This window comes from Lacerta agilis, chromosome 1 (assembly GCF_009819535.1).
Source record: "Lacerta agilis isolate rLacAgi1 chromosome 1, rLacAgi1.pri, whole genome shotgun sequence".
Taxonomy (NCBI): Eukaryota; Metazoa; Chordata; class Lepidosauria; order Squamata; family Lacertidae; genus Lacerta; species Lacerta agilis.
Genome location: NC_046312.1, coordinates 112,001,013 through 112,019,283, shown reverse-complemented (window position 1 = coordinate 112,019,283; position 18,271 = coordinate 112,001,013). Strand labels below are relative to the sequence as shown.

Genomic DNA, 18,271 nt, shown 5'->3' with positions numbered 1-18,271 from the left:
CAATGAGCAGACAAATTCCCAGCTTACCCTTATGCTAATTACAACAGATATACTGTGAACTACCTTGTTCTTCCTTTGTTCACTTTCTGCCTCAGGCAAATAGGATGGCAGACTCTGCTGCTGTTCACTCTGGGACAGGTTGTGACCTTCAAGAGTTTTAGGTAGCATAGGAGAAATGCTTTCTCAGCTACATACTTAGCTGTAACAATTATAGTTAAGTTCCCTGAGACTGCAATACTGGGAGTTAAGTCCCACTGAACTAAATGGGGTTTACACCTGAGTAGGTATGCCTATGATTTCATTGCTCTTCTCTCACTTTACTCAACTCTTTCAAGAAAACAGTAATAATCCTAGCTTCAGCTACCATTTGTATAGGTTGCAATGTATACGCCTGCAGCAGTGCTTTTAAGCTATACCCTAGAAACACCACCAGAATTCAAAAGGTGTGTTTGGATGGTTGGTGTGTGTGTGTGGGGGGGGTGTGTGTGTGTGGGGTGTGTGTGTGTGTGTGTGTGTGTGTGTGTGTGTTAAAGGATCAGTCATAGAATGCAAGTTATCAGGTCACAATCTTTTGTCCATGCATGCATACAAAGCAGTTCAGCAGATGGAAGTCATATGCAGCTATTACTCTGGCAACACCTATTGCCATATGCCTGCTCTTTGCCAGTGTCACACTGCAGTCTGGATCGCATGGGCTCATCTGCGAGGGTGACAGGTGGGTGGGTGGGTCCTGCGGAATGGGCAGTGGTTTGGACTGGATGGCTGTTTCCATCACCCCTTCTCTTTCCCTCATGGTGATGTTATGTACCCCCTGCGTGAAAAGACCACCAATACATATTTTTCAGCATGAAAACTGTTAACACTTTATAACATCCTCTACTGTTTGCTCCTCTGAGCTGAAGGCAACATACTCTGCGGAATGTACTGCATCACAGGACTAGCCAAACAGATTCTGGTTACTGGAGTAAAATAGGGAAATGAGCTCTTGCTATAACACACTGAGATATTATGCACATTTACTGGGAAATAAGTTGCACTGCTTACTTGCTAGGACTGGGTTGCCATCTGTGCTAGGGGAGAGCTAGAAGAGCTCGGTTGGTAGAGCATGAGACTCTTAATTTCAGGACTGTGGGTTTGAGTCCCATGTTAGGTGAAACATTCCTGCACTGCAAGGGGTTGGACTAGATGGTTGTATGTTTGGAATGGCCCAAGATCATCCAGTGGGCTCTGTGGCTAAATGGAAAACTAGTCGGGTCGCATCCAATACTCTAACCTAGGAGTGGGGGACCTTTGGCCCGTCACAGGTCCCAGTTTGGCCCACAAGGCAGTTTTCCACAAGCCGCAGCCACCTGCCCCCACACCTCATTGATCAGCACTATCTGCAAGCCCCACAGTCAATAGGCAGGTGCTATCTGAATCCAAACCATGCCAGCAGACGATACTTCAAAAGCGGTTTGCTGTAACCACCAAGGATCCATTTACAAAAGGCCTCAGTGCAAAAAGATGACTAGTCAAATCAGCAGAATTAAAACTGTCGGCGGCGGGGCAGAGGATAGCTAAGAGCAGCATCCAGTACCAAACAACTGCTTGAAATATTAAGGTGATTAAAACCATCGGCAATCCCATGTACTCCACTGTCTACTCTTTGGAGGAAATAAAGGATGCATATAGGATATACATGGTCGCCTGCAGAAGTAGAGATGCAGTTAAATCAAAAAACAGTCAAGAAGAAAGAAAGTGGATTCTAAAGCAGTATACCTACTTTTGGGCGCGCACACACACACACTAAAAACAACAACACATCACTGCTGTTTACTGCAGGGTTCTCCCATCCCCTGATAAGAAAATAGGGTTAGGATGTAGAATGGCCAGGTGAAAAGGGGAAGAAGAGAACTTCTGCACCATTAAATACCTGCAAAGGGGAACGTCATGCTTAAATTTCCTCCTCCTACACAGCTATTAAAGTTGCCAATGCCCTGCCCTCTTCTTCACCTGCCTGCCCTAAACTGAATTGCTTGCACACCCCTTTCTGTAGTAACAAGATAATGACTTGGATCGGGGATTTTGCTCCTACAAGAAAACCCATGATGAAGTGCAACCCCCCCCCCCCCCGCCATCATCAAAAAAAGGAAAAAGGAAATGGACCGTAAAAGACATTACATTTTATCTCTCTGATTCTGTATCAACAGCTACAAGGCTCCTTCTAAGTACTGCCCGGAGGCAATGTGTGCTTCAAGCCAGCAAGATAATTGCAAGCGACCCAGGGACCAAGCCTAGGGAGCAATAAAGGTACTCTTTGGGGCAGAGGTGGGAGTGGGGGTGAGATGAGGGGGTGTTGCTGGCTCAGGCTACAACCCTATTACGAGTGAGAAAATGAAGCCAAATTTGAGATCAAAGCAACAAAATAACATTTATTTTACATTCTATTAAGTTCCAAAATATGTGACACAAGTGCCTGAGGAAATGGAAGAGGCTTCTAAATGGCTGCTTCAAACATCCCACAGATCTTTTTGAGATTTTTCCTCCTGAAATGTTGCGTTTGAGGGGGGAAACTCCCCAAAAACGTTAAGTCTATTTTTGGAAAAGAGTATGAAGGAATTATTGTTTTGTTTGTCGTTATGTATTTTTGTATTTTTATATTGTAAACCACGCTGTGATCCTCTGATGATGGGGCAGTACATAAATGTAATAAAACAAACAAAATCTCCATCTACCAAATTCAGTAAGATTTACCAAAGAAACAAAACAAAACCAGAAAATACCTACACAAATGTGATTTTCATCAAACTTAGCATGACCCTACACCTTTTTTTTTTTTTTTTACAGACCCCAAGAAGTTTCACGAAGTGTTCAGTTTTGGACCAAGAACTATTAACCCACCTCAGTCAACCACACCCCACTGGGATAAAAAGGGTTAATTACTTCTGATTAAAACCTGTTCACACCCTGGGCTAGGTGATTCAAAATCAGAATGTGTAGTATTATAAATTCATTGACTACACAAAAGCATTTGACTTTGTCGACCACAGCAAACTATGGCACGTTCTCAAAGAACTGTCTCCTGAGAAATCTCTATGTGGGACAAGAAGCTACAGTTAGAATGTGCCGTCACGACGCCCCGCCCCTGGGGCGTTTCCTTTGCCGCCCCGGGTGCCGAGGAGCCTAGCTCCGCCACTGGCCACAGCAGCTTTATTATTGTAAAAAAGAAAAAGTTATTGTGTCAGGCCAGGCTAGCAGATGACAGGAAGAGTTTATGCAAATGAATGATGGGAGTAGGTCCCCCCCTACCCAAAGGAGGAGGGGGGAATCCTATTTCCAGAACTTGACTTGATTGACAACTGCGGCTGAAACCTCTTTGACTGGATATAAATCAAATTAAGAGCATCTTCGAACACTGAACATGCATTTGCATGCAAGCACTAATAAAACAAGGAAGGCTGTCCTACAAAATATGCTTTATCTATCTCTTATTCTTCTCAGCCTCCATCAAATTCTAGTGAGGCGTATTTTGTTTTTAAGCATACCCTGTGGGCTTGAGCTGTAAACTGCATTGTTAAATCACATCTTAAGCAGGGTGATAGTGAACTTAATTTTCCCCTAATGTCATCTACTTTCAGAAAAAACCAAAACAAAACCACACATGGCTCACCTGATTTGAATGTAAAGAAGCAGAAAGAATGTACCGTAGTTGGTCAAGGGAGACTAAAAAATGTTGAAAACCTCTGTTGTAAACCCATTTGTATCATATATGAGCCCCGTTGAGCACCATACTCACTGCATGCTTCAACACTGGTGAACTTTGCTTCTTCCAGTACACTGGTATTAGCTTTGAAGACACTCGAACTCAGGACGCAAGGGTGAAACATGCTAAAAGGAAGGCATGCTTGGCAAATCCACACCGTGATCAACTCCCACCCAGAAACCAATGTCCCCACTGTGGAAGGATGTGTGGATGCAGAATTGGCCTCCACAGTCACTTACGGACTCATTGTTAAAACCGTTTTTATGGAAGACAATCTTACTCGGCTACGAGTGACCGCCAAAGAAGAAGACAACGACGACTGACTGCGTGAGAGCTGGGAATAACATTTAAATGACCCAGTCGTGGTGCAGGGAGATCTTTCCCACGGAATGAGCACACACACGTTTCCTGGCAAGATGCTTATTCTGTGGCCAGGATCCACACAATCAGCACTCACCTACATGGTTGAGTCATTCAAGTATTATTCCAGCTGCATGAAAAGCTGCATGTGGCTAGTACAGAAATCTGAAAGGATTTAAATACATTTACACTACAATTTAAACAAAACTCGCTCAGTCAAGCCTCCCTCATGTGCTCATGTTCTTACAACCTAATGCTGCAAACCCTCCAACATTTCTCCGGTGAAAACAAGGACGTCATAAGGAAAAGCAGGACATTCCAGGACCAAATCAGAAATAGGGATGGCTTCTGTAAATCCGGGACTGTCCCTGGAAAATAGGGACACTTGGAGGGTCTGATGCTTTGAACAGCTGCACCTGAAAGCTAGCTCGTTATTTCTGTGTGGTTTAATTGATCTGAATTAAAGGTATTTTTATATTTCCCCCTCCAATGGCAAAGCAATTCTTTGGATAAGACGTAAACCGTCTCTTACTGTGTCTATGGACATCATCTTCAGAACTGACATCCCACCTATTGATACATTTCCGTTATTGAGATAAAAGTACATGCTGTCCTTTAAGAAGCGTCCCCTGATAATCTGTTCAAATCCTGCTGCTTTTGAAGCTACAGGGGCAAGATAGGCTTGTTGACAAGCTGGCCTCCCTAACTGCTGTTGAAGGTGCAAGGTGGTGTTTTTATGGTCTGTTGTCAAGAGAAGAAGGAAGTGTTACATACAGCCACTGCTTACAACAGGCACGACATTTGCAAATGTTAAAAGGGCACAGCTGCTAGTGTTAACTTGTATAAGAGAATATGCCCATGATCAGCATGCCTGATGATCACTGGAGGAATCCCAAGGACAAAAGTTTTGCCAATCTGTCAGGCTAACTTTTCTAGGGTGTGTGTGTGTGTGTGTGTGTGTGTGTGTAAGTTTATGTATGACAAATGAAAAAGAAATACCACTTCTACTAATCAGGGGTGGGACATTAAATCTATCTGTTCCAGACTTGTAAAATCGGTGTGTTCCAGACACAATCTGTACAATCCCCTGGCACTACAAAATGTACCGAGTATGATTAATCATATGACCAGGTTTTTATTCAAAAGAATTAGGATAAAGAAAGCATTTCCTTTAGAATAAATTCTGTTGTTTTTTTTTTAACTCTGTGTTTCCCAAAATGCTGCTAACCTGATGTGCCTACTTTCTGAATCAAAATCGGAAGCGTGCGTCTCTCTTACACCTGAAAAGGTTTGCTTCTGGACTGTGTAAGAGAAAGGCACTACCTGTTCTTAGAAGAGGTGGCCTACTGTGTCCTCAGTGAGTGACTATGTCCCCCTCTGAGAGCAGATAGTTCTGTGACATCTCTGGACTGAAATGCATTGGAAAGGCAGAAGGAAGGGAGAGTGAAAAATCGTGCAGAAAGGAAGTCTCCTCTTTTGAGGAAGGCATTTTTGGGCTCATGGGAACACTGGTGTGCCCTGGCATATAGTTTTGGAAGAACTGGTTGAGGTGTTTTTCACCCAATAGTGAAAAATAATAACAAAGGTCAGGAGAAGAGAATACAGGACCTCGTTTCTAAAGAGAGGAAGCAGAGCCTGCCTAGAAGAGTGCATTTTTCGCCCCGGAAGGTCTCCCTGTTTCCAACTGTGAATGGGTATAAGCTAGTTGTGGTTACTTGCTGGCCAGGCAAGATACTTTGTGCATGCTCAAGGCACGTCCTTCTTCATTATTATTATTTCATGAGTTCCAGATCTGAGCTGAAATGGGGTGGGGGTGGGGAAATGATTCTGGGGCTAAACATTTCTAACAGTGCCTAATAATGACACTGCCTGTGCCTTGCACTGACAAGGATCCAGGTTCAATCTCTGGCTACAGCCAAAAATGAGATTGCTGCAAATACGCTATATAACATGATCACGCATAATCATTGCCATGTTCACCATGCATAAGAGTACTATGATGACTCATGGAGGAAGCACCCTTGAGATGATGATATTAACAACTGAAGCAAGGCAGGATATTTCCTTTTACGTTGTCACATTTGCATGTATGCTTGGAGCGGTGGCAGGGTGAGGAGAGGAGACTGCCGATGCTGCCGCCAGATTCTAGCGCCTGCCCATGTGCAAACCTTATTACGGTCCCAATTTACGTCAGCACTGCATTGCTTGGAATGTTATGCATGTCTACAGCAACTCTGCGGCTAATGTGAGACTTAACGTGGAGCAAGGATGGCACCCAGTGGCCAAACAGCTTCATCTCAGCTCTTTTGATTCTTGAAAACATTCCAGATTCCCATTTCTCTGAAGCTGCATAGCCAGAGATTCTAGATGAGAAAGCAATGCATTGGGTTTGACCATATATCTAGAAGCCGTTTAAGAATTCCTTACGTATCTTACTCGAAATTTTATTTAAAATACAAAACATAGTAAATGTTAAGTGTTCACACTCTTTCCCCCACCCCACCCCAACAACTCCAGTACAATTAAAAATAACTGAGCCAGAATATTATGGTGGGACAAGGGAAGCCATAACATCCACTGAAGAGTAAAAAAAACGACGAGGTATTTCTATCAATATTTTTCTAGGTGACCCAGTATGATCTATTAAAATATATTTTATGAATGCTTTTTTTAAGTAAAGGCTGATCTTTTCAACCTGATGTAGACAGGGTATAAATAAACACTGTGGAAGTAGGTTTGCATGTGTGTGTTTAATAATGGGTCATCAACACAGTTGTTGGGATTTGAGGACTCTTCTTAAGGGCTTGGCTATGAACTCTACTTGAGGGTGTGGTTGTGACAGCTGTCGTGATGAGGTCCTATACTTGAACATTCACCCCAAGCTCACTAAAGTGGCTGTGGTTGTCCTTGTTTGCTCAGGTAGAAGTTATTTCACAGATTGTGATGGGGGCAGGGGTGGGTATTCAGGATTACCAAGGCCTACTAAATGACCCCCCTGAACCAAAGCATTAACAGTTCTTTTTCCCCCAATTTGAAATTGGGTGGAACCAGGCTGCAGTGTCACCTCTCAGCAACCAGCCTGGGCACAAACAGCTGGGCTATGCTGGAAAACAGCACACAGATGTGAGCTTTCAAACTGCATGAATGGGAAGAAAGGATGTGGGTCAGGCTGGCTTACGCCTTTTCCTCTCAACAACAGAGAATGGCCTGAAGGTTGAGTGAAGACCCAAAACTCTTCATTCCTTTTAGCCAGACCTAACTCCTGCATCATTTGGGAATACCATATCGAGATCACTGTAATAATTGTAGGGACCATATGAAAAAATGTGCAGAATTGGAACACATCTAGCAGGGCGATGTGTATGTGCTCGCATATGTGTGAATTAGGGAAATGTATGGGGGGGGGGGGAGAAGAAGAAGAAGAAGAAGAAGAAGAAGAAGAAGAAGAAGAAGAAGAAGAGGAGTTTGGATTTGATATCCCGCTTTTCCACTACCCGAAGGAGTCTCAAAGCGGCTAACATTCTCCTTTCCCTTCCTCCCCCACAACAAACACTCTGTGAGGTGAGTGGGGCTGAGAGACTTCAAAGAAGTGTGACTAGCCCAAGGTCACCCAGCAGCTGCATGTGGAGGAGTGGAGACACAAACCCGGTTCCCCAGATTACGAGTCTACCGCTCTTAACCACTACACCACACCACACTGGCTCTCAGAGAATATGTATGCTCCATGTGTACCCTTCTTGGGGCTGAACAGCTGAAGCTTGCCCCTTGCGTACATGTGTGCACACTGAACTGCAGTGTGTTGGCTTTATTGATGGAGGGTTTAAAATATATGTATATATATTTATGCACGAATACATGCATCTTTCTAGGCTGCCTTTCTATTTATTACATGCCCAAGAGTGGCAGAAAGCAGACTACATTTGTCCCTACAAACCCTTAAGATGTTATTCTGCACAGTATCTCCTCTCTGCCCAAATAATAAAAATAATTCCTCTGTGACACAAAAATACAGAATCTCTTCCTTCATTCTTATCTTTTCATTGTGTCTTATCCTAACACAAACTGCAACGCACATTTTACTGGCTTCCCATAGTTCATCATTTGATGAAGTGGAGATTTATTTATTTTTTATCACGAAGCAAAGCTACCTCACACTCATGACCTGAGAAAAATAGCCTTGCACATGCCATCCCTGAGATTGACTGAGTATGGTAATTTGGAACAGCATTTGTATCCCTCTCAGTTTCCCATCAGATATTAAAGGCAGAACTAGGTGTTACACGAGAGACATGGAGCTACCTCCATATTTCTTCCTCCTCTCTTCTTAGCAACATCTACTATAAACACGTGTGATGTGATGAGATCATGCTGAATGCCCCCACACTGGCCGCAGCCAATGATGAGAGGCAGGAGCAGGGAAAACGGTTGTGAGTCAGATGTGGGGGTTATAAATGAGATGCTGCCAGGAAGGCAGGGGGGGGGGGTCGGGGAAGAGTGAGAGAAGTGATTGCTCCAGACCAGTGTTTCCCAAACTTGGGTCTCCAGATGTTTTTGGACTATAATTCCCACCATCCATCACCACGGGTCCTGATAGCTAGCGATGATGGGAGTTGTAGTCCAAAAACAGCTGGAGACCCACATTTGGGAAATCCTGCTCCAGACTCTTGTCATGCTCAATATTACTAATGCTTATGCTATTTATAGGCTATTAATTTTGCATAGAATTTCTTTGGATGAATTAATGACTAGAAATTTCTACATGGCTGAATAGTTTGAAGGCAAGGCAACAGTTGAACAGAAGCATGAAAATTTTTACCTCCTTCTATAAATAATGCAACATTCCCTAACACAGGAGGTTTCCAATGTTCCTGGGTTTTTCTATAAGCAACATTTAATGAATAGAAACAGCCGTTTAGGCTCCGCAGCAGATGTAATGGCAAAGAAGAAATAAAAAAACAGCTGCATAATGTACTTGTAAGCCGCAAACTGCAACTGGAACAATACAGAAATGCAACATCCCTTTCAGTATGGGAGTCTTATGAGTTATGAGTCAGTATCATTGACTTTTTCCCTCACAGCATTAATTCTTTTAAGCCTAAACTTGCCAACATATTGACTAAAAAAAAACAGAAATTACAAATACTAGAAAGGGGAAATTGCCAGTGACATGTCTTTGCTTGTTTTGTTTCTTTGCACTGTTATATTTAGCATACTAATACTAGGAATTAAACAATGCTGGCATTTGGGGTGTGTGTGTGAAAAATGATTTTCAGCCATTTTCAAAGCATGCTGGAGATTCAAAGAAATTGTGTTGTACTCTACACTCCTGAGTCACAGAATCCTGACTTTCCTCGCTGTGCAAGCTTTAGAGTTACACCAGATTTCCCCTTTTGCAGTGAAAAGTGACATTCCAGTGCACTCTCCAGGCAGCAGGGCGGTGGGGTGGGAGAGGTTGTCTCTAAGAAATTGTGATCCTTTCACCTTGCATGGCAAAGGACTTCCCAACAACTGCACTGTGGAAGTGTCTCTTTTACAAGACACACAGAAAGTTTCCTTCTTTGAAAGGACAACTGAAACGGTAGAGGCAGGAATTCACAGTGCTATTTACAACTATCTTTTTGCTTAAGGGGAAGGGTCGGTGCCTCAGCGGCAGAGCATCTCAAGCCTCAGGTTCAATCCCCAGCATCTCCTATTTGAAACCCTGGGCAGCAGCTGCCAGTCAGTGTAAACAATAATGGGTTAGTTAGATGGACCAATGGTTTCACTCAGTATAAGGCCGTTTCCTATATTGCTTGCCAGATGAGTTGGCAAAGGCCACTGCTGACGCCTTTTTAAAGTTTCTGCTGTTGCTTTAAAGGAAGTGAACATTTTTGCTCCAATTGTGTGCCTCCCCAATGATAACCAAAACAAGCAATCGCACCAGGCAAAAGGGTTTACCAAAAGGGACCTCGCACTTCAACAGACTCTTACATATTGTTATGAGTTTGTGGGTACTGGGCACCCTAAATTCCTAGGTCCAGTAGTTGTTAGAATTTAATTAAGGCTTTGTGTGTTAAAACTGGGAAATAGTCAGACGTGTTAAGGCAGTTGTAATTAGGCTGTGTGTTAAAAGCTAATTAAGTCAGGCCAGCCTCCCGTGTGAGGCACCAGCCTGAGTTAATGCGCCATTAGGACAACAGAGGATCAAAGGATTTCTGTGTGAGATGGCAAAGGGGTGGGACCTCATTTCACTTTACATAGATAAAGCCGAAGTTTAGAGAAGTACAGGAAGGAAGCAATGCGAGCCAGAAGCTGAGAGAAAGGAGTGGTGCCACAGGGAGAAGCAAAGCAGCAGACAGAGCATAATGTTGGATCTCTGCTTGAATCCTAGGCTGTGCCTATGGACCCTGCTGAAGTGTTAATGCTGTGAGCCCCTCCACTGTAGTCTCAGGTTGTATATATGTGTAATTACATGTGTAATTATCCACTGCGTCTCATTTTCCAAAAGGAAACACGGACCCTGTGCAAGCCGCCTGGAATCCCTGGAATCTTGCACCAGTGTGGAGACCAGGGTGGCATGCAACAGTATTTTAGATTTTAATCTGCAATAGATTTAGGCTATTGTGGCCTCACCATCTATAAGGTGCCACCCTAGTAATACTTAACCTTAAACATAATTGGTTAGCTCCTGAGGCCCTCTTCTGCATAGAGGAGGCTTTTTATCTGAATGAGTGCAATATCCTTGCAGGGGGGGAAAGAACTGAAATATGGAGGTGTGCTTTTTGTCCATGCAAAGTGCTGAACAATCTCTTGCGCAACTCTCAAGATGCCTACTAGCACACTGTTTTCCACAATCACTTGCAAAGTGTTCCATAAGGCCTTCTGCTAGCACTTGACTACAGTTCAAGAATAGCACCACCAATAGATTTTCATGAAGTGCACATCTCCGGATCCAACCCAAAGTCTATGTGTCAAATTGAAGAACTATGCATACAGAAACAGTGAAGTAATACTGAAGTCCTTCTACATATCCACGGTTTGGTGTCACTTCCTACAAATAAAACTAATTTTTTTAAAAAGTGATTTAAATAGATACCCTATTGAAGATATCTCCATTTATGGTTACTGTTTAAGCAAGGGTCAGCCAAAGTACCAAAGCAGAACTGCTATTAATATTGCAGTCTGAAGCAAAGATTTCATAAAACAAGTGATTCGTTATTTTCTGCTATAGGGTTCTCCTGAGTGCTGTTTGCCTACAAAAAGGAGCATCTTACAAATCTATCAATAATGTAATACAGCCATTAAATATTGATCTCTTGCACAGCATTCCCAGCTGCACAATCAGTTTAGGTTGTTTTTTGTTTTTGTTTTTAAAACACACTGTAAATTACACATCAATAGAGAACAGTTTACATATTATCTTTGGAAACGAGTTCAGATGCATCTTTTTTTCCTCCCTGGAAAGTTTTTGAACACTTGACTTGTTCTAAAAGAACTTTATGTGCTTCCTGCAAGCTTCCTCTTTTAGGGAGCTATGTGGCGACTTTTGTTGCGTGGGCTCTCCTTCCATCCTTTCTGTTATGCTCACAAAAGAGTGCTTGTAAGGAACGTTAAGGGGTTTTGAACATCTGCCTGGAGAAATGCCTGCAGCCTGGCTATACAGATATTAATGCCAGCTGTGTGACTGTAGCTGATGGATTAGGGGAGCTGTGGCATCATTTTGTGTGTGTGTCACAATAGAAGAGAAGAGAAGAAGAAGAGTTTGGATTTGATATCCCGCTTTTCACTACCCGAAGGAGTCTCAAAGCGGCTAACATTCTCCTTTCCCTTCCTCCCCCACAACAAACACTCTGTGAGGTGAGTGGAGCTGAGAGACTTCAGAGAAGTGTGACTGGCCCAAGGTCACCCAGCAGCTGCATGTGGAAGAGTGAAGACACGAACCCGGTTCCCCAGATTACGAGTCTACCGCTCTTAACCACTACACCACACTGGCTCTAGAGGATGTGTGTATTGAGGAGTCTAGTGCCCATCAACACTGGCCCCCAATATATGTGGGTGTCATCACCGACTGTCCCTGGTTGGTGGGCAATGGAATGTTTCAAGGGCACTTTACACTGTTTTTTGCATTTTCTGGTTGTGTGTTTTCCCTGTCACCTCCTGAGCTGAGGACTCAAGAGATACAGCAGGTGTTCCACCAACAGAGCAGCAACATCTTTCCTTCTTCCACATAATTGGAGTATAGGATTTCTCTGTAAAATTAATAAATAATGAAACAATCCACAATGAGAGGCTCCTGTGGACAGCCTTTTAGGCTTCATTAGCTACAATGATATACAGTAAACATTTCTAGTGAAACCCATGGATTCAATCTTCCACCGATTGCCTGCTCAAACTTCCCATTATTTTGTATACACACGTGCAAATGAATATATGTTTGCATTCATTCATTCATTCATTCACTCACTCACTCACTCACTCCCTCACTCGTTCGTTCATTCGGCTTCCTCTTTGTCTCACTTTAGGAAATTGTTAGAAGCTCGTTTTCCTTTCTTGCATTTCTTTCTTGATATAAGTTAGTAATGATATTCTTTGACTCATTTTCCTCCCCTTACTTTCTCTCAACTAGGCACCCTTTACCCCCCAGATCCACAATGCTTTTTCCTAGTGTCTTTCGAGACTATGATGCTGAAAGCAGGGATTTTTTTTAATGTTGTACGTATTAGCCACTTTTATTAATAGTACATCATGATGTTGAATAGTCACTAAGGCGGAAATATGGGACAACAGGGAGATGTAGTTAGAGGGGAAGGGGAGATAACAATTCAGAGTCCTAAATGAAAAGAACAGAGAATAATCCTGACATGAGTATGCATGTGATCATAAAAATGGCAAAGAGAGACAATTACAAGAATTTTATTATAGGCTCCAAGTCACCACAGAGATGATCAGAAATTAGTACTGAAACAGATTTACAGTGCCACAAGAAATTAAATCTTTCCCCACAATTCTGCTTATTTTTGTTGACTAATTTATTCTTTAAAACCTCTATACAGCCCCTTTCCAGGAAGTAAAATGTTTATAGTTTACCTTAAATTTGTCCACTTCTGCCTTTGAACATGTTGCATGGTAAGACAGCACCTGACCCAGAACAAATTAGGAGGGGAAGGGAAGAAATTCCAGAAGTGAGAAGCTCAAATGAAATAGGAGCCTTAAGTAGTCTCTGAAAGGACTATTAAAATTATTTATTAATATTTATGCATCACCATAGATTATATGTGAGATATTACATCACAGGTCATCAATTCCACTTGCAGCATTTACCTCCTAGAAAATTTCTTAGGAAATGGTATTTCAGAAATACTGTAATGCCACAGACAATGTTATTGTTCTGACATGAAGGAAAATAATTATGGGCTGAACCCAAGTGTGCACAGGAAGAAGGGAGCACTGCTGGAAATCGACACCCCCCCCATGTGTATTCAGAATCAAGTACCACTGATTCCCCCCTTGTGTGGTTTTTTTCTTTTTTAACCAAATTGTGATGGTTTTTCATCATTGCCTTCATCAATATTCAGATAAGAGTGTGATCAATCTTTATCTTCTAATAGAGCAGTATCTTAACAATTGATCAATTACGTTTTTCTCTGCTGAAATGATTTTTCAGTTACAGAGCCTTTATTTTGTACACGGATGAGCCTTAAACACACTTTTGACTGTGATTATATACATAGCCATGGCGTGGACAGAATATACATTTGCATGCAGCTGCAATAGTTTTCAAATGTTTATTACAAATCATCCCCTGGCTGAGCTTTTCCAGTCAGTGGAAAAGCAGCATGCCCATTCTTATCAACAACTTTCAAGCTACTATAGATGTCTGATTCCCCATTGCTTGTGCCACAGCTGTCTATAATTTTAAGCTTTCTTATTGTGTACACTGGAATAAGATGAAATCACAGATCTGGATAAGAACATACGAGTCCTGCTGGATCAGGACAATGGCCCATTTAGTGCAGTATCCTGTTCTCACAGTGGTCAGCCAATACCCATGGGTACTTTTCAGTCATGATAAGATAGCCTAGATCTGAACTGACCAAGTACAATGGAGACATTAAGGTCCTTGGAAAACACATCTCCAAGACTGGATAGGAAACAGAACAAAACTAACTTTCTCTCTCTTACGTTGAGGAACACGGGGAGCTAGGCAATAAATTAAAGTAGAAATGCATGCATCTTATTTCTATGGCAGGAAGGACTAAAAATCTGTTAAACAGGTAATAAATATATTAATTCTTCCCCCTAGTAAATGTTAAGTTGATTTACAGTGATACTCACATCAAGAGCCACAGATTGTTTTGCCCAGGATTTATTCACTTGGTCATACATTATTGTATTGTTGATGCCCAAGCCACAAAATATGACAAACGCCTAGGAAAATAAATAAAAATAAATAAAAATTTGTAACATGTCATCTCCAGAGATCAACATTAGTTTACTTGTTAAGAAGTTCTTTAAACACACAATTCTGTGGGAACCTGAGCCAGCTTGTTAAACATAGGGCAAAATAGCCATGACACCAACGCAATGGTATTGTTAGCACATTATTTCTGTTGTCTGAACAACAGCTAAATCCAGGAGCAGATGAACCACAGACGAATAGCAATGTGGAACCATGTTTTTTTTTGTTGGCTTGCAAAATGGTTACTTTTAACTATGGTTTGGCATTATGTTCAAACTGAACAATCTAATTTAACAATGGGTTCCCCCCGCCCCGCCCCACTTCAACCCAGACACTTGTCAAGCTATAGACACTTGTCAAGCTTCAACCCAGACACTTGTCAAGCTATAGAGGCAAATGGCAAAGGATGGAAGAAAGAAAAAAAACTTTGCCTCTACAAGGAAACAGTTTTAAGAACCTTTAAGTCTAGATGGGACTCTGGGTGGTTTATTACATTGTGCATGCAACTGTTATATTTTCCTGAGAAGGGTGATTGTGAGAAATTGTAGCCAAATATAACTAGCATGCTTAGGGCTAGTTAACACATGAAGGGGTTAAGATCACAGAGCTGTATTCTCAGATTCAGCTAAGTCATGTCCTCACCTGGAAGGAAGGTAAGTTTCCTTCTCCTTTCACCCTGTGAACTCAGTGAGATACGATGCACCTTAACTTGCTCACTACAAGCTCAGAATGCATGTTTATTTATAGTTATTACACTATATTTTGCATGCCAAGATTTCTGCCTTTGTTTACTTGCTGCTGTATGGAATAATGCATTAATCTGAGCTTTGGAGTTTGTAAGTAAAGCATGTAAACTTAGTAAGCATTTAAACTTACTTGTTCATTGCAAGAGGGATAGAGAGGGAAAGCACTGTAAGCAGCTAGAATTAAAAAGGTCTAACATCCCCACTGTGCTGCATGATTCTGTGTTTTAAAACTCTGCTGATGGGTGTCTCTCACTCTCCCTTACATGAGCTTACTTGTCCTGCATTTCTGGATGTAGGCATTCAGCACATTCTTTTATCGATTATCCCACACAGGTGATCTATATGTCCCGTCCCCCCCGGAGAAACAAGATATGGGTTAGTCAGTGTTATGTATAAATTCACTTATAGCCTGTGCAATTCTGTCATTATTATGTGAGATAGTTGAGAACTACCTATTAGTCTAAAAGGCTGATGCACTAGTGCAAAAAAATAGTATTATCAGTTGAAGAAGTGTGGCTAGCAGCAGGCAAAGACATTGAGGGGGTGAAATGAAAGGATGGGAGGCAGGGTTTCCGTATACTGAAACTCTTTTGTTTGGGTCAGAACTGGAAAGGGCCATTCCCGGATTCTGACGACGCTTGATACAGACATTAACTTATTAGCTCTGCACTGTACATAGTTTGCACAATAAAACTATTAAAGGAAACTTGGAGTTTTGCCTGCTTACTCATGAGCAACTAACTGAGGACCTTACACTATGGCTCTGGAGATCTACTGCAAATCACTGTGGATAATAACAAGAGAGATGGACCGACGATCCGATTCAGCATCAGGCAACTTACTATGTTCCTAAATACCGGTATACAAGTTTTTAGGTCCAGAGTAGTTTGAAATTAACCAATTCTATCTGATGAGTTATTCTCAAACTATTTTTGGAGGTAATTCTCCATCCTGGATTCAGTACTATCAACTGAAACATTTTCTAGCCTACAATTTTAGAACTGAGATGATGGAAGCAAAAACGTCTCTGTCTGAATTACTACCATTTGAGGTGAAGAAACTGTAGAGGAAGAAATGGAAAGGGTTCTTGTTTTAGATCTATCATGCTCTTATAAGCTACAGAGTGGGAAATGAAAGCAGTAATTTTCAAACCAAATGGAATAATACTTTGGGAATTGATATTTCAGATTCTGTTTGGCACTTCATTTTTACAAAAGGCCCTGCAGCCTCTCCATGTAGAAAACTGAAGGAAAGCCATTACAAGGTCCTTTAAAGCTCCATCTCATCTAGCAAAAATATATAATAGTTACTGTGAGATATGCTGGAAATGTTAGAAACCTAATGCTGACAGTTTCCATACTTCGTGGAGTTGCAATAAGACTGAGAAAGTCTGGAAGTTGTTACTAGGTTCTTTCTCAGGATTAATAATTCTCAGAATGCAGCCTAGTCACCCTTACAAGAAAATCCATTCTAGTACTTTCACTGGTATTTATTTATGAGTATATGTAAAATAAGATTAGGACAAACATGCCTTTTTGCATACAACACAAGTGTAAAGGAGACTCCACTTGCAGAAACACATAGGTTGTATTCCAGCCCAATTTTAGCAAATCCCGTTGTTATGAACAGTAGCATTGCAATCCAAACCTATATAAATTTGTTGAGAAGCAACTCCCAGAGTATTCAGTGCAGCGCAATCTCAAGTAAATATGCAGGGGCTGAAGCCTTAAAGCAAGCAATTACTTCAGTCCTGCTGAAACAAATAAACAGTAATGTCAAAGCTGGATTGTGTCCATTACCTGTACCGCTCAAGTAGAAGTCCCTGCTGCAAACTTAACATTTCTCACCTCAAAGAGTCGCTGGTCGGCATCATCGAACGGTTTCCCATCAAGTCTATTCAGCACTTGAGCTACTCCTGCGGAAAGTTAGCAAACATAGTTCATTTTATACATTACAGTGGTGCCCCGCAAGACGAAATAATTCGTTCTACGATTTTTTTCGTATTGCGGTTTTTTCGTCTAGTGAAGCGGCAATGACAGCCGCGCTTTTGCTAGACGAAAAAAAAAGACGAAAATTTTTCGTCTTGCGAGGCAGCCCCATAGACTTTTTCGTCTAGCGAGTTTTTTGTCTAGCGAGGCATTTGTCTTGCGGGGCACCACTGTAATTCATAGCTCTTTGTATTGTAGTAGTTACTGGCTTATTTATCAAAACTGTATGTGTCAGCTAAACCAAATGGGGGGAACTCTCTCCTATGCCTGATCACATTGGCTTAATTAATTAGGCAGTTAGCTGGGCTGCCTTAAATCCTGTATCCTACGAATCTTAAGGCCAACCAACACATTATATAGTGAGCATATCTCAGTATTTTACAGCTAAACTAGAAACAGCTAAAAATATAGAAGGGAGGGAAGCAATAACAAACAAACAAACAAACAAACAAACAAACATTATATCTATTAAAACATGCAGATCATTACAATAAAAACATCAAAGCACCAGCTTGTTCCTTAAAAACAGTCAGTTACCAGAAGCCTGTTGGAACAAGAAAGTCTACAACTGCAGGCTGAAAGCCAACAAGAGGAAGCCAGCCAATGTAGCTTCTCTAAGGAGGCAGTTCTGAAGTCTAACAGCACAACCACGTTAGTCATTATTGAGTGATATCTTACCAATTATTTGGTGACTGCTATTCCATATAGGGACACAGAGAACAGATCTTATATGAAAGCCAGAAATCTGGTCAGCCTAGGACATGAAAACAATACAGTCAGTGACTAGCATGGTATATGACTTAGCATTTGTTTAACACATCTAGCAAGTGATATGCTCAAAAGGTTGGATTACTACAAACCAATTGAAAAGCTCTATAGTGGAGGAGGGGGTGGAAGGAGTATTAGGAAGGCTGCTCAAGTGAGGGTGGCTGAAGGAATTGGTAAAAAATAAATTGTGGCCTCAAAAGCAGTAGTCTGAAGAAAAGGTGGCTGGTAG

The 18,271-nt window shown here is 41.7% G+C and overlaps 1 protein-coding gene across 1 annotated transcript in view; it reads right to left on the bottom strand.

Annotated features, from left to right (window-relative positions):
• PDE11A (phosphodiesterase 11A) overlaps nucleotides 1-18,271 on the bottom strand; it is a 135,736-nt gene that overhangs the window by 57,214 nt on the left and 60,251 nt on the right. The window contains exons 7-10 of the mRNA XM_033149880.1: nucleotides 17,953-18,028; nucleotides 17,134-17,201; nucleotides 14,417-14,509; nucleotides 13,169-13,219 (exon numbers count right to left, since the gene is read on the bottom strand). Coding sequence (XP_033005771.1) covers nucleotides 13,169-13,219; nucleotides 14,417-14,509; nucleotides 17,134-17,201; nucleotides 17,953-18,028 — 288 coding nt within the window. The remainder of the gene's footprint in view (nucleotides 1-13,168; nucleotides 13,220-14,416; nucleotides 14,510-17,133; nucleotides 17,202-17,952; nucleotides 18,029-18,271) is intronic.